Below are 19,922 nucleotides of genomic sequence, written 5' to 3' on the forward strand. Positions count from 1 at the left end.
GCATAGGGAAGGATCTGTGATAAATATAATAAATCGCTGAAAGTGCCTGTCTTGTCTTTACCAGAATATTTTTTAATTAATTTTATCAGGCTAAAATATATAATCCAATTATCACAAATAGTGAGATGTTTAGTAATAGATATGCAAAATATCCAATTAGTCTTAAAACGCAGTCTGAATGCATGACTTCCAGGAGAGTAAAGGCCAAGCATTTCTTATCAGAAGGAATGAATGACTCAATGAAATGACAGTAGTTTGACAGGTTGGAGCCAACTCCATCAATCAAACCTGAACAACAGCATAAGTAGCATCAACAGATCAGAGAAAGCAATTAAGAGGTCTGAGCTTATAAATCAGTGAAACCATGGGATTCGGTATGCTCTATGACTAAGTATAACATCTGGATGAAAATGACTTTTTTCTATTATGGGGGGGGGGGGGGGTCAAAGTAATGAATTTGGGTCGAAAGACAAACTGTTATTGTTCTATTAGGAGACAATGACATGAACTGCTGTTGCATCCTATTATTCAGGATAGTGAGAGCATAGTGATGTACTAGAGAATCCATCTTGTAGTTTTGACTATGAACCCTCTATACAACTCTATGGGTGAGAGGCACTCGCTGCAATTGCTTAGCAAACGAGACAAAGGATGGTTAGATTGAGATGGCCAATGGGACTATTGTAAGTTTATGGGAACTCCCATGGTGTGGAGTCAGATATTTACACTTCTTAGGGGTAGCCCCTTCTTTGCAATTTTCACCTAAAATGACATCCAAATCTAACTGCCTGTTGTGACAATACAGAGGCGGATGCAAGATGCAAGCAACAATGGTTTAATGAATACAATTTACAGCAGCAACAGGACAGACAGACTGTACTCAGACGGAATCCGACCCAGGGACTAGGGCGCATCTTCCGGTGATAGCGTGCTGAGAAATTCAGGGGAGTGTGTCCGGATGGGTAGGAAGGAGCACAGCAGATAATCCACACAAGGGCGGCGAGAGATGAGCATGGACACACGACACAACCTCAGGGAAGTAACAACACAACCTCAGGGAAGTAACAACAAGAAACAACAATCTGACAACAAGAAACACTGGTTACAGAACATATAAAGGGAAGATAAGTGGTTCCAGCTGGCGCAGACAATCAGGCCGAGATTGGGAACCACGCCCACACAAACACGAGAGAGAGAGAGAGAGAGAGAGAGAGAGAGAGAGAGAGAGAGAGAGAGAGAGAGAGAGAGAGAGAGAGAGAGAGAGAGAGAGAGAGAGAGAGAGAGAGAGAGAGAGAGAGAGACAGAGAGAGACAGAGAGAGGGAGGCAGTGGATTCATGAACCATGACACCTGTAGCAAGAATATGCATATTATTGGTACCATTTCAAATGAAACTTGTTGAAGTTTGTGGAGATGTGAAATGAATGTAGGAGAATATAACACAATATATCTGGTAGAAGAAAATCCAAATAAAAAAAATCGCCAGTTTTTTGGGGGGGGTTTTCTACCACCATCTTTGTAATGAAACAGAAAGGTCCTGTCAGGATTTGGCCAGGGTTGTTCCGGTTTTTGGTCACTAGATGCCCCCATTGTGCCTTTTTACCTTTTGTTTTCCCTTGATCCCCATTATTATTTGCACCTGTGCCTCGTTTCCCGTGATTGTATTTAAACCCTTTGTTTTCCTCTGTTCTTTGCTCTGTGTTTGTATGTTAGCACCCAGCCCTAGTACTCTGAGAACGCTTGTTGATCCCGGTGGACTCTCTTGTGGAATTCTGTTTTTTTGTTCTTGTTTGTTTTTTGAGTATCTTTTGAGGCTTTTTGTGCTTTGCCTTCCACCTTGTGGATTTACCTTTTTTGTCTTGGAGGATTACCTTTGTTCTTGTAGGATTCCTTTTGAGGTTGTGGAGTTACATGTTTTCCTGAAGAACTTCACTTTTTACTTCATTAAATACACCGTCTCAAGTACTGCTGTGTCTGCCTCATCTTCTGGGTTCTGCCGACTATTCGTGGCTCAGTTGGTTAAGTGACTGTTTCTCGCTCCGGAGACCCGGGTTCGCAACCGGGTCCTGACAGGTCCTGCATCTTTCCATCACTCTGGTTGTAATTCCGATGGTGTCCACAAGTATATGTGAAAGTTTCAGACGGATAACTTGAAGTTGGAGCAAACAACATGACATTACTACATGACATTTAGTGTGAAGTCACCCAGGTACATTTGAAAATTGTGAAGGAGACATTTACATTCACATTACATTTTTCTGCAAGAATATTGTCAAATCTGTATACTTGGACTTTAATTTAGCTTTTCCAGTATTAGCAGCCATATTATAAGTTTAACATTTGCAAAACACACAGTTTTCATAACTTCATAACTCTCCATATTCTTATAGTTTTGTTCAAAATGAAAAGGCTTGCTGTCGCACAAGGTTAGCAGCTACATTTTGCGACAGATACTTATTTGACAAAGTTACAGTTGATCAAGTGAAGACTGCCCGCGTCATCGGCGTGCCTTGAAGGCGTTGCTCTCTGACCAAATTTGGTGTCCAAACGGATATACTACACCCCTAATGATAAAGTGAAGTCTGGTTACGTTTTAGGATCTCTGAGGAATAAATATGAATGTGATTTGCCTGGTTGAAACAACGTTTAGGGTTAGATTTGCAAATTGAACGAGTGGAAATAACAAATTGATTGTGCATGCTATATGGACCTTTTAAGGATATGAAAAACTATTTTATCTAACAAAACAACACTTCATGTTATCTCTGGGATCCTTTGGATGACAAATCAGAGCGAGATTTCAGAAGGTAAGCACACATTTGTCACGACTTCCTCCGAAGTTGGTCCCTCTCCTTGTTCGGGCGGCGTTCGGCTGTTCGACGTCACCGGTCTTCTAGCCATCGCCGATCCACCTTTCATTTTCAATTTGTTTTGACTTGTCTTCCCACACACCTGGTTTCAATTCCATCATTACATGTTGTGTATTTAACCCTCTGTTTCCCCCCATGTCCTTGTCTGGAATTGTGCTTGTGCACGTTATGCTGGTGATGATGGGCTTTGTTTTACCCATTGATTTATTTGTTCTGTTTACAGTGGTTTTGTTTATTAAACTGCGCCATTGTCAATCAGTTTTTGCTCTCCTGCACCTGACTTCTCTGCCGCCAGTCAAAACATTATTATTTCACTTTATCTCCCCCACCTCACATCTCCCCCAGTCAAGATGATCTTTGCTCGAGCCTCGAACTGAGTGTGTGTGTGAATGACATCATGGGTCTTAGAGACAGCGTGCACTTTTAAATAAGAAGAGATTGCTTCTTCTATGCAAATGTTGTAGATCAGTAGAATAAAATATGTCCCAAATGGAAGGGAAACAGATTGTTTTTCATCTGTAGCCCCGTGAAATCAGCCAAAACAAGCTCAATAACTCAGTGCATGCACACAATTCTATAGACTATGCATTCACCTGTATTGGTTGTTATTATGTTATGTAGTTAGATTGTTAAAAAAAATATAGAAAATAAAAGTGTGACTTTATAACTGGTTTACTATTGCATACATTAATACATCTCAAATGTAATTATATTGAACTCAAAAGATATGTCTGGATCAAGTGCCATTCTGTGACTTTGGCTAACACGTCTTGTTTTTTTCCCTTGGTATCGCAGATCGTGATACTAAACTTGGTGTTGTGACAACACTACGTACCGCTAGCAGCATTTTAGCTAGCACATAACAGTGTGTGGCTATCTAGTCTATGTTTTATAAATGTGCAATGAGTATTAAAATATGTATATAAGGAATCGTTCTCATTCTGAAATTGTCAAAGACCCTTTTCACCCCAGTCATAGACTGTTCTCTCTGCTATCGCATAGCAAGTGGTACCGGAGCGCCAAGTCTAGGACCAAAAGGCTTCTCAGCAGCTTTTGCCCTCAAGCCATAAGACTCCTGAATAGATAATCAAATGGCTACACGGACTATTTGCATTGTGTCCCACCACTCACTGTTCTTCAAACAGTGTGTATTCAAGGGTGTATTCATAACAGTTCAACTGTTCTATCTTGTTAGCAAGCAAATAGATCCAAATTGGCTAGACTTGAAATATAAAGATTAGCTGGCTACTCACTAGCCTTAACACATCCGACACTGCAAACACCACAGTGTATATACAGTATATCAGACATTCCCTACAACACTGCAAGCACGTCAATCAGTGGCGACCCGTCTTTCAGGGCAGGTGGTGCGAAAACCCATCTGTTTTGAGCTCCACCTATTAAAAAAAGGCATGTTTTGCATGTCATTCTAGCATTAATTCATGTCACATATCATATTAGCAAACAATGAAGAAAATCATTGAGTTAATAAAGCAGCATCCAAACTCATTCTTGAGTAAGCAGCTCCAAAATGCAGGTGTTTCAGCCTAGCTCAGTGCTTTCTGTGGTGGAGGGGCCATGATTGGCTCAGGGTTCTGTCACTCATGGGTACACTACTTCACCGCAGAATCTACGGGAGAGCTAGGTAGTTCAAGCCCCCTTGGGTACTGCTTTGATTGGACTGATCATGTCAGTTCTTGACACAAACCGGTGCGCCTGGCATCTACATCCATACACCATTCAAGGGCACTTAAATATTTTTTCTTTCCCATTCACCCTCTGAATGGCACACATACACAATCCATGTCTCATTTGTCTCAAGGCTTAAAATCCTTCTTTAACCTGTCTCATTTACACTGATCGAAGTGGATTTAACAAGTGACATCAATAAGGGATCATAGACTTCACCTCGATTCAGTCATATCATGGAAAGAGCATGTGTTCTTAATGTTTCATATATCCAGTGTAGGACTATCACATTAGTATCTTATTCATAATTTGTGAACCGTTTCAGGAAGCTAGGTGTATGTCGCACGTCACTACTTCACAGGAGAGGCATTAGAACATATTTAAATTGTTTTTTATAAAAAAATGTTTTTTTCAGGAATATATGAACTTTCATGTGCCATAATAACAAACTTGTATTACATCTGTAAATATGAATACAATTGTTAAATTACAAGCCTAGTTGGTTTAGCCATGAAAAAGGGAGGAACCTTCCCACTAGCCATGATTGTCTGAGATAATGGATGGGCTGGACATGAATTTGGATTGGTCTGCCGTGTAGGAATCTTCTGTCTATAATGTGAGGTGCTGAGTATGTGTAGATTGTCCTTTCTTTAGCTGCGTTTTTGAAAGAAATAACATTTGCCATCAAGAACTACAAACGTTTTGCTACTTTTCTCAACAACATTGACGCCCTGAATTTAGCAGGTGATACTTTCTGCTTAAGCTACCTGCAGATTCATACTACAGCTATGACAATGTTTGTATGGGTAGTAGTGTGAGTTGCGATTATGCCAGTTCATTGTTTTGCTAGCTACTGTAGCTACATGTCTAAACAAAAGACTCCAGTTTTCCAGATGATTACATGACCCATCAAGTTAGTCAAGTTAGTCATGGGTGTTTATGGCAATCTATTGTTTTTCATGAACATGTGTACATGTCTAGACAATAGTGACCCATCCACTTAGCTAGTTGTGCTGGGGGGGGGGGGGCTATAGCAACTCCAGTTTTCCAGATGATTACATGACCCATCAATTTAGACAAGTATGTCTGGGTAAGAGTCATCAAAAAATTCTTGAATATTTATGAAATATTTTTCTGGACACTTTCTGTTTTTGATATTGTTACTATGCCAGTAACCATTTCACTGTACTATTTACATCTTTATCAGAGACAGTAATGTGAAGAACAACATGACCTACCCCAAAGTCAGATTAGGATATAGGCCAAGGATGAGATAAAGGGTATTTTTACCTGGATTTTTTCCCTTAATGTAGCAGACTACTTTTACCACTTTTAGTCTTGAAATCTTTGGTTGTTTACTACACTACTCACTCTGTTTAGCACGTGGCCTCACATGTGAATCCTTAAAGAGATGGATGGGGCTAAGGCTTAAGAGGGTGTGAACGATGTTGAATTGGGTAGACAAAGAAGAGCACTCCAGTACGTTTACCAACATATTCAATCGCTATTTTCTCAAAATTGGGGTTACAAGTTTATCAACTTTCAAAACAGAATTACTTTCCCATTGTTCCTCAACTGCAGTGTCTGATATACTGTTTTCTACTTTTATTCCATCTTAAAAAAACACCATTTCAAATTTTGCTACATAGGACCATATCCAGCTGGTGGGTCACACTTTAGGCAATTCAATTATGCATTTAATTGTATTGTTTACTTTGTGTATTATAATTAGCTCGTGCGCTTTTCTCCACAATGAAGGGGATGCTATTTTGTTGGGTCTGTAACCATGTTTGCCAATGACAATCCAATTCAAACCTTTATTTTCAAACAGAAGTTCAGTAATGGGCCAAATGTAATTCCATTTCGATGGTGGATTAGTTTGCTCAATGCATGTCTCTGCACCAGTACATTGTCTATAAAACGTTTCTCTCTCTCTCTCTCTCTCTCTATCTCTCTCTGTGTGCGTGTGGTCTCTCTCTCTCTCTCTCTCTCTCTCTCTCTCTCTCTCTCTCTCTCTATCTCTCTCTGTGTGCGTGTGGTCTCTCTCTCTCTCTCTCTCTCTCTATCTCTCTCTCTCTGTGTGTGTGTGGTGACTTTATGAAGAATAAAGTTAAGGCCTCAACATCTTGCTGATTTTATCTTTACTAACATCTATCAGAATTTCTGTTGCTGTCCATTTTGAAAGTGCTGAACGAATAGGCCTACTTCATCGCTGCTCATTTTCTTGCACTTGCTTATACTTAGAGCTAAGTGTTAAATACATGAAAACAAACATTATGAATTTACTGAACATCAATGTAATAATGTTTGTGTGTGGTTCTAAAGTCAAAACTCATGTCGGCATGTATTATTATTGAAGGAGAATGTGGTTGTTATCGAGTTACAACAATCCACAAGGAACCAGTAGAAACACATTTTATTTAAAGAAGTCAGACATCAGCTATGGTTTTTAAAATGGCAGTAAATGAGAGTGAGTAAAATGTTTTGCTGCCAGACGTGGCTCAGCTGATAGCCAGGTGTAGCGGTGATAAGGATTCACTCCATGGTGCTTAAAGGAAAGCTCTGTGGTCGGGACAGCTGTATGTAAGCCCTAACAGTTTGTAGGCATCGTTTGTCACCGTTAAAGTACATTAAATGCATTGTTTATTGTTGTGTTGTGTAGTGGCTTCGCAGGCCTGCATCTATAAAAATTGGTTGAGTTTGACCCACCAAGAGACACTCACACTGTAAACACTCCACCACAACCACACAACCATGTAGTGAAGACCCCCAAGGGGTGGTCCTTACCTTGAAGAGCCGCAGTATGTTGGCCACCATGATGGACACAGAGCTGGACGAGGCTCCAATGACTCCCACTACCCTCTCAGGCTTGGTGATGATGGGTGCTCCCCCGCCAAGACACTTGACGTCCGTCCCGTCCTTCTCGATGAGGGCCTGGACGAAGGTAAGTGACTGCTCCAGGGCGTGGGTGTCCCGGGAACACGTGTCTAGAATGCGTGCTCCCAGCGTGATATTGGGCAGCAGGGAATGGTCATTGTTGATACGGTCCAGGGCGAACAGCATGGCCTCCAGACGATGGATCCCCTTCTCCTTCTTCAGCTCCCCACAGGCCTTGCCTTCATTGCCCCTGGCGTGCACAGGAAACAGGCCTCCCAGGGAGATGTCTCCATCGATGCGGATGGAGTTGAGGTGTGTGCCACCCGGGCCTTTGGGTTTGGCAGCCTGGGCGGTCATGAGAGAGCAGTAGAGTAGAAGTAAGAGCCTGATCAGGCTGCCTCTGTGACAGATCCTGTCTGTCCGATGCAAAGCACACCCCTGGAGCTGAGACACCATGACCACAGCCCAGACACGAATACTGACACACTCTAGAACCCAGCGGAATCAGGAACACAGAGAACACTACTTTATGTCATGGGGGTTAACCTTAATAATACTTTTCGAAGAGGTGGGCACAGAACAGGTGATGTGTCTCGTTGCTTTGCTCTAAGTTTGGTTCTTCAAATGATATATCCTCTTCTTTTCTTATCTTTTTCTTTCCTTCTATTCTCCTCACTCCATGGTCTGACTAGTGTGGTGGGCAGCTACTCCTCTGCCCGCTGTTACTCACCACCCTGCCTATGGCGATCCCTCACAGGGGGCATTAAGAAGAGCAAAGGTGTATGATAAGCTCTTTTTTCCCCTTCTCTCTCTCTCCCTCCTTCTCTTACTCTCTCCCTCCACGTCGATCAGGAGTTTTTAATCTCTCCCCTTCCCTTGGGGGTGGGGGGGTTGGTTGATTCGTGTCAGAGCCTTCAGGCCACTCGGCTCAATTCTCCGGGTTGCTGAGTGAATTCCTGCAAGATAAAGCAGAGGAGGAGCGATGAGAAACACCACACAGAATGAGAGGGGCTAGAGATGAGAGAAGGGATTTGTGTTGGTTTGAGCTTTTCAGTGCTTTCTTTTTCTGTCAAAACTCCTTTTGCTGGAATCCTGTGTGGAATGATGAGACACATTTTTTCTCTCACATGCTGTCTTTCACTCTCACATGCTCTCTCTCTCTCTCTCTCTCTCTCTCCCTCCTCCCTCCCTACCTACCTACCCACCCACCTCTCTATCTTGATTTTAAAAAGGGTTGCCATGGACTCCCAAGGTCGAAAGGCATGAAAGTTAGCTCCCACACGCCTCTTTTCAACATACTCAATAGGAAAACTAGCCTACTGTACTAATGTGCCTGGCATTGTTATGTTGCAACCTTTTTTGTATGACGTGTATTCTCATGTCTTGATTACATGTACTATATCTCTTTCGGTTCTTACTGTCAGTACTTAAATCAGATATTTCCTCCATACAATTATATGTTGCTTCTGTTGATTAGTTCTTAACTTCTTCCCGACCGTTCCCGATCCAAAGATGACATTAAGGCAACGTCAGACCAATGTGTTGTGTCTTTTATAGAAATTCCACATTCCTCTTGACACCTCTTATCCCTTCTGTCGAATGACAGATCAGAGAGGAGGAAGATATTGGATGAATCATCACACTTTCTCCTATTGGAGTCCTCCTTTCCTATTCTTCCATCAGCACGTTTCCCACTCCTTTCTTTCCCACAAAGCTGTCATATCGGAGTCTGCACCTTGTACGGCATCAAACCATTGGGATGGTTTCTCTGAAGAGACTGTGAAATGGTAATTGCAATATTACTACAGGAGCAGAGCTGCTTTGATACAGGAGTAGGTAAGAGGAGAAATGTCCCCAGAAGAACTAGCTCTTCAAAGTTTAAACCCATATAGCGTGACTTGGTTCTCTAGCTGTACACGCCCACATTCACTTGTGGGAAGATAGCCCAAATTGCATTCAATTCCATCTCTATGCCACTGATATGAAAATGATAATTTTAATGATTTGGTTTAACTTGACGTGAGTATGTTCACACAAATCCTAGTCAAGCACAATGTAGAAGCAGTGTGTCATTGGGAAATCTGCCACGCAAAATCAACATGTTTGATAGTCCAAGGCAATATCTATCTGTGATGGGCGCCCATTAAAAAAGTATAATACTGAGGGAATTGGACACAATATACTGTTGCATAAGAAACTATATCACCAAAGGTGTAGGCCACCGATCTGCTGCACCATCCCCAAATCGAAGTCACTAATCCCATGCCTTCTTCAGTGTAGCAAATATAATAGGTTAGTGGCCATTCCTGAATAAGGGCTTTAGTTTTTGAGATCCCCCTAACTGAGGTAGAACAAAACACAACCATGGTTTTTCACATCTCTTATGTCTCCCATTTAGGGACTTTTAACTGAAAGGTTGCAAGATTGAATCCCTGAGCTGACAAGGTAAAAATCTGCCATTCTGCACAATTCTGAAAAAGTGCCTCTCATCTCCAAAATTCATATTTACACGTGCTTTAACCTCCATTAAATGGACTGAATATAATAATTTTAATTCCATTCTCTCATCTGTGTTTTCCATAGCACCTCTCATTCAAGTTTTAAAAAGCAATGCGTGTCTATTTTAGTAACTTTTTCAAATTATAGTCTCACACCTCATGTAGCCTAGGCCCTGCTTAGCGTCAAGGCAAGTCATCGGTGGGATGCAGGGTGGTATGCTGCTGTAGTCAGGAAATGCATTAATCATTATTGATGTTGTCTAAATGTTTGTCTATTTGCTTTTGTTATGCACATTGTTTGCATGAACCTGTTTCTTAGGCAGAGGTGTGTCACGGATGCCAAGGAGAAGTCAGGCTCCCCCAAAAATGTGAATGAAAGAAAAACAATTATACAACAATTTCTCTTTCAACTCTGTGTTTTCAAAATGTTCCTTCAATTCGCAAGTGGCTGAATTAATCTGATCTGATCTGATCTGATCTAACCATACATTCATATATTGTGCCCCCGGCCTTACATAATTGAAGTTCAATATGTTGCCTAAAATTTTTGTAGGCTCGTGTTAACTAGCTAGCTAATTTAGCTGGTTCATTGTTGCCTCTGCGAGGAACTTAGGCTACGAATAATTTTGCCAGGTAGATTAGTCTAGGACAACAAAAACTGAAAGTGTGTACTATTGTATGACAGAGGCATAGACCCTTTTGCCAACATGAAAGAGAGGGGAATGGCATCTAGTCTACAAGTAGGGTGAGTCAACAAGTTCTTTCTACTTGCGCACACACACACACAGACACACAGATAAATCAGTGCCATGGACAGCCACATGATATTTAGCTATGTTGATTGGGCTAAATCATTTTCACTGTATTAGACTAAGAATATAGCCTAGTTGATTTGATGATGTTTAAAAGTTTAAGTAGAAATGGTGCTGGAATAGCGGAGTCAGTGCTCCTGTTCTCTTTGTGCTGACTTGCGGTAACTCTCTGTGGTTCTAAATCAGTAGTTGTTTAGTAAACTGTCGGAAACATTAACTTGCTTGATCATGGGTCATGTAACTTGTTTTAACTTGTTCCATGAAATATTTGCTTTGGGGACTTCACTGGCCCGATGTGGCTCTATGGTTTTGTGATGAAACAAACGTGTGGTTGAATTCATTCCGCCACTGTGTGACTTGTCTTTTTGTTGTCTCTGCCTTATTGTATATCACAATGGTGTATGAACTAATGGGTTATGTAGCAAACAATGCAATTATCACAACATAGGTTGTAATATGGCTTTTTTCCCAGCTTGGCATCCTCAGTGATTTTACCCACGCACCATTGCTGTTCATAGTTGTTAGTGGTTTAGCCTGTTTTGGGAGTTTAAACCAAATATGGTGATTAAATGAAGATACTGTGGTTCATTGAAAAAAATGTGTCAGTTCTAGTCTACTAAATGGGGGGGGGGGGTCTCCCATAGACACCAATACAATAGCAGTGGGGTCTGGTCTACTTAGAAATTCAATTAATTGTCTCTGTTTAAAGTTCAGGTATATAGGCTAACCTCTATTCGTGATCTGTTTCACCTAACCCCGAGCCTGCCTGCCATACTGTAACTTTGTTCCACCTCTGGATCACTGAACTCCCCTTGTCCCTGTACTTTGGCTCCCACTCTAGATTGTTGATACCTGCCTGCCTTGACCTGTCGTTTGCCTGCCCCTGTTGTAACAATAAACATTGTTACTGCACACCGTCTGCACTTGGGTCTTACCTTGATTCCTGATAGTACGAACTGGTCATGACTGACCCAGCAAACTTGGACTAGCTCCGCAACGCCATCTCCTCCCAAGGAGCCACCATTAGTAGACACGAGGAGATGCTTTGCAGTCTGATGGAAGGGTTCCAGGCCGTGGCCAAACATCACAACCAAACCTTGGACGCATTGCGGGAGCAAATCCGTTGGTTGCCTACTAGGCGGCCTACCACGATGGTAAACTCCCAACCCTTCTGTAACCCGGCTGGTAGCAGCGCCGTCACCCCGGGTCCCAGGGCACCCCGCTTACCTCCCCCTTGAGTGCTAGGACGGAGATTCCAGAACATGCCGGGCCTTTCTCTCCCAGTGCTCTCTCGTTTTCGAGCTGCAGCCTTCTTTGTTCCCCTCGGACCACTCAAAGTTAGTGTACATTATTACGCTTATGTCCGGGAGGGCACTCGCCTGGGCCATGTCGGTGTGGGAGCAACAATCCATATTTAATTTACATTTAAGTCATTTAGCAGACGCTCTTATCCAGAGCGACTTACAAATTGGTGCATTCACCTTATGACATCCAGTGGGACAGTCACTTAACAATAGTGCATCTAAAACTTAGGGGGGTGGGGTGAGAGGGATTACTTAACCTTACTTAACCTATCCTAGGTATTCCTTATTCCACCATCTGCCTCATTCTGGGTTCCTGTACGCTTTTCGACACGGAAGTCCCCGACGTCTACGTCCCCGAGAGGATCCGAAATTACCCGAGTCCCTCCAAGAGCCTCCAGAGACTGTCGATTCACCTCTTCACGAGTGTCACGCCCTGACCTTAGAGATACTTTTTATGCCTCTATTTTGGTTTGGTCAGTGTGTGAGTTGGGGTGGGCATTCTATGTTTTGTGTTTCTATTATTTTCTATTTCTATGTTTTGGCCGGGTATGGTTCTCAATCAGGGACAGCTGTCTATCATTGTCTCTGATTGGGAACCATACTTAGATAACCCCCCACAAACACAGGTGGGAAAAAGGGTAACTTTGTTTGATGGCACTTAGCCTTAAGCTTCACGGTTTGTTTCTGTATTGTTTATTGTTTTGTCGGCGACAACTACTATTAAAAGTATGTACACTCACCACGCTGCACCTTGGTCCTTTTTTTCCAACGGCCGTGACAACGAGCTGATGCAGCTCGGCAAGTCTAGGCTGTCTCCGACAGAACGCATATGCAGACTTGGGATGAAGAGTTGTCTGTATTGTGGTACTGCCGGTCATTTTGTGTCTACATGTCCCTTCAAGAGACCTAGCTCATTTGTTGCACTGTACACTGGTGGGTCTTAAAGATAATTGTTATTCTCCCATTACTCGCCCCCCCCTCTCCATGCCACACTGCTGTGGGGTGACCAGTTCAAGTCTCTGCAGGTACTCAGCGACTCGAGGGCCGATGTGAGTCTCATGGAGGTTACCCTGGCGTCCTAGCTGGGCATCCCCACTTAACCCCTCTCCATTCCCATGGGTGTTAGAGCATTGGACGGGTGCTGTATAGGCCAGGTCACCCACCAGACAACCCCCCGTCAACCTACAAGTGTCGAGGAACCACAGCGAGACGATCCAATTCCTGCTGGTTGACTCGCCTCAGGTTCCCGTGGTATTGGAATTATCTTGGCTCCAGTGACACAATCCCTCCATTGACTGAACTACTGGTGCCATTGTGGGCTGGGGCCTCTCCTGTCTCACTCATTGCCTGAAGTCAGCTCTGCCTGTCCCGTCTTTCTGGGGGCTTGGAAATTATCCCGGACCGCTCCGCAGAGTACCAGGACCTCCGGGAGGGGTTCAGTAAGGTCCGGGCCACTTCGCTTCCACAGCACCGACCAGTATCCAAGAAGGTCAAGCCTGAGGCGCTGGCAGGCCGCTATAGTGCCGGAAGCCGAGACATTTCCCCCCGCTCCAAGATCGTTAGCCCCTCTGCTGTTCGTCCTCTTTTGCCCCGTACCCTCCGTAGATTTTGTCTTTTCTATGTCTAGATACAAAACTGTCTGATTGCCCCTTGTCTTCTGTTTCTAGGCCCATCCCTCCCCCAGGTGTCATCGATTGCTAGCCAGCATACACGGTGAGATGCCTCCTGAGGGTTCGAACACTGGGCAAAGGTTTTCAGTACCTTGATGACTGGGAGGGTTACGGCACGGTGGAGAGGTGCTGGGTTTCCGCTAATCTTGGACCTCATCGTTGACTTTCACCGCCAGCACCCCAGTCAACCAGGTATCCGCCCAGGTGGTGTCCCTAGAGGGGGCTACTGTCACGCCCTGATCTGTTTCACCTGTTCTTGTGCTTGTCTCCAGCCCCCTCCAGGTATCACCCATCTTCGCCATTATCCCATGTGTACTTATACCTGTATTTTCTGTTTGTCTGTTGCCAGTTAATCTTGTTTGTCAAGCTTACCAGCATTTGTTCCTGTCAGCTCCTGTCTTTTCCCAGCCTCTCTTTTTCTCATCCTCCTGGTTTTTGACCCTTGCTTGTCCTGACTCTGTACCCGCCCGCCTGACCACTCTGTCTGTCCCTGACCCTGAGCCTGCCTGCCGTCCTGTACCTTTGCTCCCACTCTGGTTTATCGATCCCTGCCTGCCTTGCCCTGCCGTTTGCCTGCCGCTGTTGTTACAATAAACATTGTTACATAACACCGTCTGCACTTGGGTCTTACCTGGATTCCTGATAGTTATGGAGAACTGCTTGTGGAACAATGTGGACACTGGGCACACACTGGTGGAATCAATGTTGGTTCACATAATTTGTCTATGTATTGTGACTTGAAATCAATGTGGAAAATACATTGTATTTGAAAAAAATCATCGTCCAGTACGGTACTATTTTAATCTCATTTCAACTAGCATTGTAAACATTGAAATTAGGGTAAAACTTAAACTTATATACATTGACTATACCTGACTAACAGTTTTTACATCTATCTAATTTCAACATAATCATCAGAACTATGCATACATTGAACATTGCACATAGAAATGGAACAAATATTTTTCACTTTCCTAATATTGAGTTGCACCCCCTTTTGTCCTCAGAGCAGCCTCAATTTGTTGGGGCATGGACTCTACAAGGTGTCGAAACCGTTCCACAGGGATGCTGGACAATGTTGACTTCAATGCTTTTCACAGTTTTGTCAAGTTGGCTGGTAGTGGATGTCTACTCCAAATAGCTCGTTCAATCTCGTCCCACAGATGCTCAATTGGACTGAAATCTGGTGACTGGGCACCAGGCCACTGCAGTAAGGTGAATTCACTGTCAAGTTCATGGAATAATTCCTGGACAATCCTAGCCTTGTGGCATGGGGCATTATCCTGTGAATTTATTTATCTTTGTGGCACCAGACCACACAACTAGACAGTAGTCCAGGTACGACAAAACTAGGGCCTATAGGACCTGCCTTGTTGATAGCATTGTGTGTAGGCCAGTGACACAATATCTCAATTGAATCATTTTTAATTTCAGGCTGTAACACAACAAAATGTGGAAAAAGTCAAGGGGTGTGAATACTTTCTGAAGACACTATATATACACACCACATGACGGGATACCCGCTCGTCGAATATTTCATTCCAAAATCTTGGGCATTAAAATGGAGTTGGTCCCCCCTTTGCTGCTATAACAGCCTCCACTTTTATGGGAAGGCTTTCCACTAGATATTGGTATACTGCTGCGGCGACTCACTTCCATTCAGCCATAAGCGCATTAGTGAGGTCAGGAACTGATGTGGTGCCATGTAGGACTGGCTCGCATGTCAGTGTTCCAATTTATTCCAAAGGTGTTCGATGGGATTGAGGTCAGGGCTCTTTACAGGCCAATCAAGTTCTTCCACAGCGACCATTTCAAACCATTTCTGTATGGACCTCACATTGTACACAGGGGCATTGTCATGCTGAAACAGGAAAGGTCCTTCCCCAAAATGTTGCCACAAAGTTGGAAGCACATAATCATCTGGAATGTCATTGTATGCTGTAGTGTTAAGATTTCCCTTCACTGGAACTAAGGGGCCTAGCCTGAACCATAAATAACTGCCCCAGACCGTTATTCTTCATCCACCAAACTTTACAGTTGGCACTATGTATTGGGGCAGGTATCGTTCTCCTGGTATCTTCCAAACCCAGATTCCTCCGTCAGACTGCCAGATGGTGAAGCGTGATTCATCACTCCAGAGAATGCATTTTAACTGCTCCAGAGTCCAATGGCGGCGAGCTTTACGTCACTCCAGCCGACGCTTGGCATTGTGCCTGGTGATCTTAGGCTTTTGTGTGGCTGTTAGGCCATGGAAACCCAAACCCGATGAACAGTTCTTCTGCTGACATTGCTTCCAGAGGCAGTTTGGAACTCGGTAGTGAGTGTTGCAACCGAAGACAGGCGATTTTTAAGCAGTATGCGCTTCTGCACTCGGCAGTCCCATTCTGTGAGTTTGTGTGGGCTACCACTTCACTGCTGAGACGTTGTTGCTTCTAGATGTTTCCAATTCACAATAACAGCACTTACAGTGGACCGGGGCAGCTCTAGCATGACAGGAATTTGACGAACTGACTTGTTGGAAAGGTGGCATCCTATGAGGTGCCACGTTGAAAGTCACTGAGCTCTTCAAGTAAGGTCATTCTCCTGCCAGTGTTTTTCTATGGCGATTGCATGGCTGTGTGCTCGATTTTATACACCGGTCAGCAATGGTGTGGCTGAAAAAGCCGAATCCACCAATTTTAAGGGGTGTCCACATACATTTGTATTTATAGTGTATGTTGGATTCACGTGTCCATCATCAAAAATCACATTTAAAGAATATCACTAAATCAAATCCAACTTTAAATGCACTTCAAATAAAGTTTGATTTAGTCCTACTTTTCAACAAAGATTTTTGGTTGAGATGGAAAACGTGAATCCAACATATTAATAACGTTTAGATAAATTTGAAATCAACCAACCATCCTTCATATACAAGAAAATATCCAAAGGTAAAATTGTGTGATGATGTGTATTTATGCCCACTCGTCACAAACGGTGCACACTGTCTAATCTGCTATTAGGCCCTACATTCAAATATTCTGTCTCTTATGCATTTTACCATTTCTTTCTAGGAGCATTATACCGGACATACAGTAACTGCATTATTTTTTAGCTCCTTTGTTAGCAGTAAGCTACTTTTTATAGTTCATGCCCAGTTCGGTAGGAAAATGTTGGTAGGAAAATGTTTGTATGGAAAGGTATTTTGGTATAATCGGTTCCAGACATAAATGCGGTTATTTTCCTGTCTCTAGCCTACAAGAGTGAAATGTTGGTTCGGTGCACAGAATCATTGTAACACAAGTTAAAGACTCTGTGTGTTTCATTCTGTAAATGCTTTCATTTGTCCATACTTCCCACGTTGTGTCGAAGCTCCGTGTGTCCTGTCTTGTCTGTGTCATTTGGGTTGTGTACCGCTATGTTACTGCACTCCAAAAATGAAGGTATCAACAAGGGTTCTTCTAAGATCATCAAAGTCATTTGAATAACCAAGCGTTCTTGGCACTGAAAATTGCCCCAAAAAGGTTCTTCCAAGAACCCCATAGGAGGTGGGGTTCATCGAGGAACCTCCTTAGTTGGTGGGGGTTCTTGCAGGAACCTAATTGCCCAACTGAAACACTTGGATTTGAATTTGAAAGGACAGCAGGTAAGGCACTTAACTGAACATGTTAAAGATCTCCTCAATTTAAGGTAAGGAATGGCCCTTGTATGATCTAAATTGAAATTGTTTTGTGATGACACTGCCTATCTTTTCATATTTGTGCAAATCTTTCTAAAATAGAAAATGGACACAATTCAGTAGATATCAATAAACAGATGAGGAGGCATACAAATGTATGTCAGTTGGTATTGGTCCAGTATGTAATGCAGATCAGATTTACCATTGTCCTCCCTTATCTCTTCAATGAATATCGCATAAGCCTCTACGTTATGGACAAGGTATGTCCAAAATACAATTTATTTCATTCACATTTACCACGTAAACCAAGGTATGTATACTGTTGTGTGTATGTTTTGTTAATCATCTGTATAAGTACTATTTTTTGGATTCAGACTTCACCCTCCCTACACCTCTGATGAATTTAACAGGACACCTGTTGGTTCACCATGCACTGCAACATCATTCTGGCTATGGATACAGAGAACATCAACACATCAATACAACATCAACACATCAATACAACATCAACACATCAATACAACATCAACACATCAATACAACATCAACACATCAATACAACATCAACACATCAATACAACATCAACACATCAATACAACATCAACACATCAATACAACATCAACACACGCCAGAGGATAAACCCTTTGGACACACGCCAGAGGATAAACTCATTGGACTTGGGACTCTGCTGGGAGTTTACCTCATATATGTTTTTTTATTCTGTTCTGCCACTAAAATCATAATAAACACTGGCAACTAAAATAAAGTGTTATTGTTGTTATTGTAATGCATATTATTATTATTAATAATAATTAACCCAAAAGGTTATTCAAGGATCCATTAAAAGGGGTTCTTTGAAGAAAGGGTTCTTCAAATAACTTATAAGGGTTCCCCCACAGTTTCAATTTGAAGAACCCCTTTAATATACTCCAGGAACCTTTTCTTTTTAGAGTGTAGGTTGCTGCCATTCGCTGGTTCCATTCAGGTAACAATTCATGATTGTTGTTTAACGTGTGCCTAATTTAAAGTGTACATGGAAGTGGTCACGTCTGTTTATGAGTAAGCCAGATACATTTGTGTGAGCCACATTTTAGCGTTATGTCGCCATACATATTGGTATGTTCCAGGAAGTGTACCTCGTATGTTTCGGCTCCTTTTGGAGCGCAATGGAGTTCTGTTTAGAATTCAAATGGGGGGGCTGCTTGAGCCAACCTGTAAGGGCTTTGGAAGCTACATGGCAAGCCTGTTTTAGGCTTAGTGCGGATCATTGTTTTGTATGAGAAGTAAGTCTATTGTCTACCCGTCATTGCCGGCTATCACGCTGTGAATAAATATGGACGCCTTTCCAACAGAACCTTCTGCATCCTTCTGAATATCTGCCCTTAAGACCTCATCTCTACGTTACCTATTTCACAAAGTGTATTATTAATATCATGAATTTGGCATCATATTTTAAATGGAAAATGGTAACTACTTCTTAACTTCCAAAGATCCAATCAACCATGGATGAATGATAGTATACATAGCTTCACGTTGAAATGATGTCCATTTGGCAAATCAGATGTCAATGTAGCCTACATAATCCCAACCTCGCTCCAAATTTACTTTCACATACAGCTTATGTAAAACAGTCAGAGGAGTTACTTTCAACTATTCAAGTTATTTAGTCTATGCAAATGAGCATGGAAGCTGATCAGTGTCTAAATGTGTTGACATGATAGCTCAGCTGAATCGCACACAGCTGATTTTCCAAAGCTAAGCATTGTACACAGAGGCAGTCGTCTATGGACTGTGGCTTGCAATTTTATTTCAAAATACGTCTTTATTTAGGTTGATGGCATGAAGTTGAAACAATGATGCTGATTCAAACATCATTTTACTATCAACATTGAAACAACGTCAAATAACATACACCACCGTTCCAAAAGTTTGGGGTCACTTAAAAATGTCCTTGTTCTGAAAGAAAAGCAGAGTTTTTGTCCATTAAAATAACACCAAATTGACCATAAATACAGTGTAGACATTGTTAATGTTGTAAATGACTAATGCAGCTAGAAACGGCTGATGGTTTCTATGGAATATCTACATAGGCGTAAAGAGGCCCATTATCTGCAACCATCACTCCTGTGTTCCAATGGCACGTTGTGTTAGCTAATCTATGTTTATAATTTAAAAAGGCTAAATGATCATTAGAAAACCCTTTTGCAATTGTTAGCACTGCTGTAAACTTTTTTTCTGATTAAAGAAGCAATAAAACTGGCCTTTAGACTATTTGAGTATCTAGAGCATCAGCATTTGTGGGTTCAATTACAGGCTCAAAATTGCTAGAAACAAATAATGTTCCTCTGAAACCTGTCGGTCTATTCTTGTTCTGAGTAATGAAGACTATTCCAGGCGAGAAATTGCCAAGAAACTGAAGATCTCGTACAACGCTGTGTACTACTCCCTTCACAGAGCAGTGCAAACATGCTCTGACCAGAATAGAAAGACGAGTGGGAGGCCCTGGTGCACAACTGAGCAAGAGGACAAGTACATTAGAGTGT

At 42.4% G+C, this 19,922-nt stretch overlaps 1 protein-coding gene across 3 annotated transcripts in view; it reads right to left on the reverse strand.

Annotated features, from left to right (window-relative positions):
- The window catches only part of LOC124003931 (metabotropic glutamate receptor 4-like), a 310,526-nt gene that overhangs the window by 222,583 nt on the left and 68,021 nt on the right, over positions 1-19,922 (reverse strand). For all 3 annotated transcript variants that reach the window (XR_006833296.1, XM_046312584.1, XM_046312583.1), the window contains exon 2: positions 7,346-8,391. Coding sequence is in view for 2 of the 3 variants with exons in the window: in XM_046312584.1 (XP_046168540.1) it covers positions 7,346-7,891 (546 nt within the window). In the remaining variant the exon portion in view is untranslated. The remainder of the gene's footprint in view (positions 1-7,345; positions 8,392-19,922) is intronic.

This window comes from Oncorhynchus gorbuscha, linkage group LG18 (assembly GCF_021184085.1).
Source record: "Oncorhynchus gorbuscha isolate QuinsamMale2020 ecotype Even-year linkage group LG18, OgorEven_v1.0, whole genome shotgun sequence".
In the NCBI taxonomy this organism is placed as follows: Eukaryota; Metazoa; Chordata; class Actinopteri; order Salmoniformes; family Salmonidae; genus Oncorhynchus; species Oncorhynchus gorbuscha.